The 4,568-nt window shown below is 40.3% G+C and overlaps 1 protein-coding gene across 1 annotated transcript in view; it reads right to left on the minus strand.

The window, feature by feature from the left end:
- The window catches only part of LOC104406836 (aryl hydrocarbon receptor-like), a 21,971-nt gene that overhangs the window by 9,848 nt on the left and 7,555 nt on the right, over positions 1 to 4,568 (minus strand). Inside the window, 2 exon segments of the mRNA XM_010015940.1 lie at positions 379 to 581; positions 1,426 to 1,556. Of these exon segments, the coding sequence (XP_010014242.1) occupies positions 379 to 581; positions 1,426 to 1,556 (334 nt within the window).

Raw genomic sequence — 4,568 nt, forward strand, 5'->3', positions numbered from 1 at the left:
GACTTGGAAATGGGTAAAGCCATAGTACAAAAAAAGGACTTAATTTATTCTGAAGTAAATAACAGCTCCATTGCATTTGACATCTCTGAGTTGAAGGAGAAATAGTTGGGTGTATGGGTGTGGTTTGGTTTGTTGTGGGGGGGCCTGTTTGGTTTGTAATGATTGAGAGTCAGAAAGCTACATGCCCTTTCAAGGAAGTACACTATGACAATCCCATTTCTCTTTACTTAGTAGCAGAGCTAAAGAGAAATATCCTAACAGTTCCTAAACAATCAACAGTATCGACTGAAATAGTAGCCTTTATATTTCAAATACATACTTGAAACTGATATCCTCAGCAATTTATTAGAAGTATTATGCAGAATAATTTATACCTACTTTGCATCACAGCCAGTAGGTGTGAAATCCAGTTTGTGTTTAGTTCTGAAGATGAAGTTTTTGGTTCGTATCTCAAGGATAGATGGTGGCTGCAGGGGAGTAGCTACTGCAAACAGAGCGAGCTGAGGAGACAAAGCAGCACCATCCTTCCCTTTCTTGTTTTGTCCATGGAGAAACTTTAATCTTCCTTGAAAATTCATAGCCTTAGGATAAGGAAAAGAGTAATTGCTATATGTTGGACATATTTAAGAGTAAGGTATTTCTGTCATGATGCAATATATGTATTTACCTTTTTTTAGACCCATGTGATTCAAGCTTTGTAGCATCACATACACAAATGCTAGCTACAATGCAGAATACTGCTGTTACAGCCCTGAGCGTATCACTTTGAGATCTACTAATAAACTCACCGGAAAAAGAACTAACAGGAAGGTAGTAAAAACGGGATTTTCTAATATTCTAATGAACATGGCATTATACATATATACAATTAACATGACATTATTTCTCTTGCATTTGTCAGTCATTAGTATGAAGTATGCAAATGCGTACAATTGCAAAATCCTATATAAACAACTCTATTTGTAAGAAGTCACCTAAAGGGTGATAAACCCACATTTCTTTTAACATCTCCAACATCTGAAAACAACAACAAAAAAGTATTAAAAAAAGCAAGCACAGACTTTCCCAAGTAAGGGAAAACTATGGCTCTGTTAGTTACTATGACTTATTGCATCTCAAGATACTCAACAGAAAATAATCTTTGTAATGTCTCTTTATCCGCAAATCACACAGTACTTTACGAAAGCAGATGCTTATTCATATTTCATTGAGTAAACTGAGCCATGAGAAATGAGAGAACTTGCACCTGGTTGTAACACGTTGAAGGGGACGCATTTAGTGTCACTAACTCAAACATACTGGTTTCAAGCAGCTCAGATATGTAAGAAGACTTAACAAATAAAGCAAGTTGCTGTACTTGTAAACATAGTGCAGATTTCCAATTTGCAAGCATATGTGGAAGTTTTTACACAGCTCCATACTCACCAGGAACCCAGATGAATTATCCAGTAGGCATCGTAACCTGCATATGAAATTCCTTTCCATAAAGGAAGAATTCTCTGGAGGAAGTTGATCTGGATTATAATAGGTTGCTGGCTGTGAAAAGCCATTATCTCCTACAGGAAAAGATTGTTTGTAAGGATTATTTTTAGAAGAACACCTAGTGAAGGCTATCTATAGCAAATCATCTTCTGTCTCATAAACAAAGCATTAGGTCATGACCTGAGCAAGAACAATGTAAACTGGAAACATCCTCAGAACCTATACTGATTATAACACCAGGTTAAGTACCGGCTCTTCTGTTGGGATTATGTTTTTACAGTATTTGAAAACTGCATGGGTTTGGGGCTTTTTATTTTTTGTGTTTTTTATTTTTATTCTTTTAAGTTGTGCGGTTTGTGAGTTTTGTCTGGGGCTTTTGTTTGTTTATTTTTAATTGATTCATTATGTTTGTCAAGGATCTAGAATCTGCATCAGTTGCAGAGAACAAAGTTCTTGACAAAGAGCACACCAGTATTTCTGCAACAGCAGGATCTGCAAAAGGCATAGTAACTATAAGAAAAAAAAGACTCAAACCCATGATTGACAACTAGGATACCAACATGATATTCTTTTACCACTTCAGGACAAGCTTTTGCTGCTAAGTAGCATCTAGAAAACAGACTTAAACATTTGCAATATAAAGTAAAAACAGAAGGCAAATCAATAAACTTCTGATAGAATGTGTATGTTCTGCATGAGACTACGTATACAGAGATACCAGAGCATGTCTACTCACAGCAAATTTAGCAAAGTGACCTTGTTTGTAATATATATGTCTAAATGAAAAACCCACAAACTGGTCATTCCCTAGAAATTAATACACACAGAAAATTAAGTAAAAACTAGCAGCCATGCCCTTCAGGTTTTCCACCACAGAAGCAACTCAGTTTTATCCTTTTGGTAATTACAGAGCTGGAATTCGAATGCATGTATCTTGTCTGGCTTCTCTAAAGCATCTGTCAGCTTCCTGAGGAAAACTGACAGATCCCAAGAGTGAATAGGCTTTGGTAGAAGAAGCAACACCATCTGTAGCTCACGAGAGGAGGTGAACAGAACTCAAACCACAAGGGAGTGTGCTTCAAGCCCAAACCTCCTATGTTTGCGAATGGCACACTGATGCACTTTCCCACGCAGGCAAGACGCAGAGAGGTATTACGGCCAAGATCTTTGAGAAGTGACACTGTAAGAAGGCAAAGTGTCCTACAGAGCATCTGTAATCCCTGGAGCAAAACTACCAGTTAACACCACAGGGGTCAGAACTCATATCCCTCATGAAGCTCACATTGTATCTCATCAACACCATGGAGTGATGTGCAGATGATGCTGTGCATTGAGTCCTTTTCTCTATAAGCTCAAGACCATACATGGTGGTTATAGTAAGCAATCTTTAGAAGAGAACCCAGACTTGAGGCCCTGAAGTGGGTATTTGGGACTGAAAAATCAGAATTCTGCAGACTTCTCTGGGAATGTAACCGGACTGGGAAGAGTGTCTGGGAAGCATAGTAACAGCGGAGGAAACCAGCGGTCTAGGGGCATACCCCAGGGTATTGAGTGAGAAACAACCAGTCTGGGCTAACTGAAGCAGAATTAGTTCCCAGACTCAGGCTGGAATCTGTGCTTAAGCCTGAGCCCAATTATATCTATAAATATCTACATAATACTAGCTGAATGTATTAAAAAGGAAATGGATTAAATTAGCAGAAACGGAGAGGATCCTTATGATCATAACATTATCCTTTGTTATAAATCTGAATTCAGTTTAAAAATCCTCAACATCCAAACATTTTACGTTACTTAAGGCCCCAAAATAATTAGCAGCTTTTAGTAAGCTGGGAACACAAGGTACAAAACAAACGACCATTTGTAATCCTGCTCACCACTTCTCATTATTCAGTTAAATCTGATGCCAAGTCAACTTGGCATCATATGTTTCAAATGCAACCTTTTGTAAATTAATATGCACTTGCTTAAGTGCTATAGAGCACTCTGTTTCACTCTAAAGCACACAGTAAGCCAAAACATAAAAGCCTCATTTCTGAATGCCAGCAGCTGCTTGCTCTACCAAACCGTAATATTAACTAGTTGCACAGCATGTTTTCAACTGGACTGTGTAGATTGATCCATAGGTGATATAACAATGTTGACAACTAAATGAAAGACTGAAATCTACTGAGCTGTGAGCTAATGAAGTGAATAACACTTGCTAGGTTTCATTTCTCTGTCAAATCACAGCATTTCTCTGCAGGAGAGGATCAGGTTGGAGACCATCCTAAGAACCTGAACGTGCACAAGTCCATGGGACCTGATGAAATCCATCCGCGGGTCTTGAAGGAGCTGGCAAGTGAAGTTGCTCGGCCACTGTCCATCATATTTGAGAGGTCATGGCAGTCAGGTGAAGTTCTGGATGACTGGAAGAAGGGAAATATAACCCCCATTTTCAAGAAGGGGAAGGTGGAAGACCCAGGAAACTACAGACCAGTCAGTCTCACTTTTGTGCCTGGCAAAATCTTGGAGCAGATGCTCCTGGAAAGAATGCTGAGGCACATGAAAAACAGCGAGGTGGCTGGTGACAGCTAGCATGGTTTCACTAAGGGGAAATCCTGCCTGACCAATTTGGTGGCCTTCTATGATGGGGCTACGGGACTGATGGACAGCGGTGGAGCAGTTGACGTCATCTACCAGGACTTGTGCAAGGCATTCGACGCTGTCCCACACAACATCCTTGTCTCTAAATTGGAGAGACATCAATTTGATGGATGGACCACTCAGTGGATAAAGAACTGGCTGGATGGCCACACACAAAGAGTAGTGGTCAATGGCTCAATGTCCATTTGGAGACCAGTAACGAGCGGTGTCCCTCAGGGATCGGTGTTGGGACCTGTGTTGTTCAATATCTTTGTCGGTGACATGGACAGTGCGATTGATGCACCCTCAGCAAGTTTGCCGATGACACCAAGCTGTATGGCTCGGTTGATACATTGGAGGGAAGGGATGCCATCTAGAGGGACCTGGACATGCTTGTGAGGTGGGCTGATGCCAGCCTCATGAAGTTTAACCAAGCGAAGTGCAAGGTCCTACACCTGGGT

This window comes from Nestor notabilis, unplaced genomic scaffold (assembly GCF_000696875.1).
Source record: "Nestor notabilis isolate BGI_N333 unplaced genomic scaffold, ASM69687v1 scaffold9736, whole genome shotgun sequence".
Taxonomy (NCBI): domain Eukaryota; kingdom Metazoa; phylum Chordata; class Aves; order Psittaciformes; family Psittacidae; genus Nestor; species Nestor notabilis.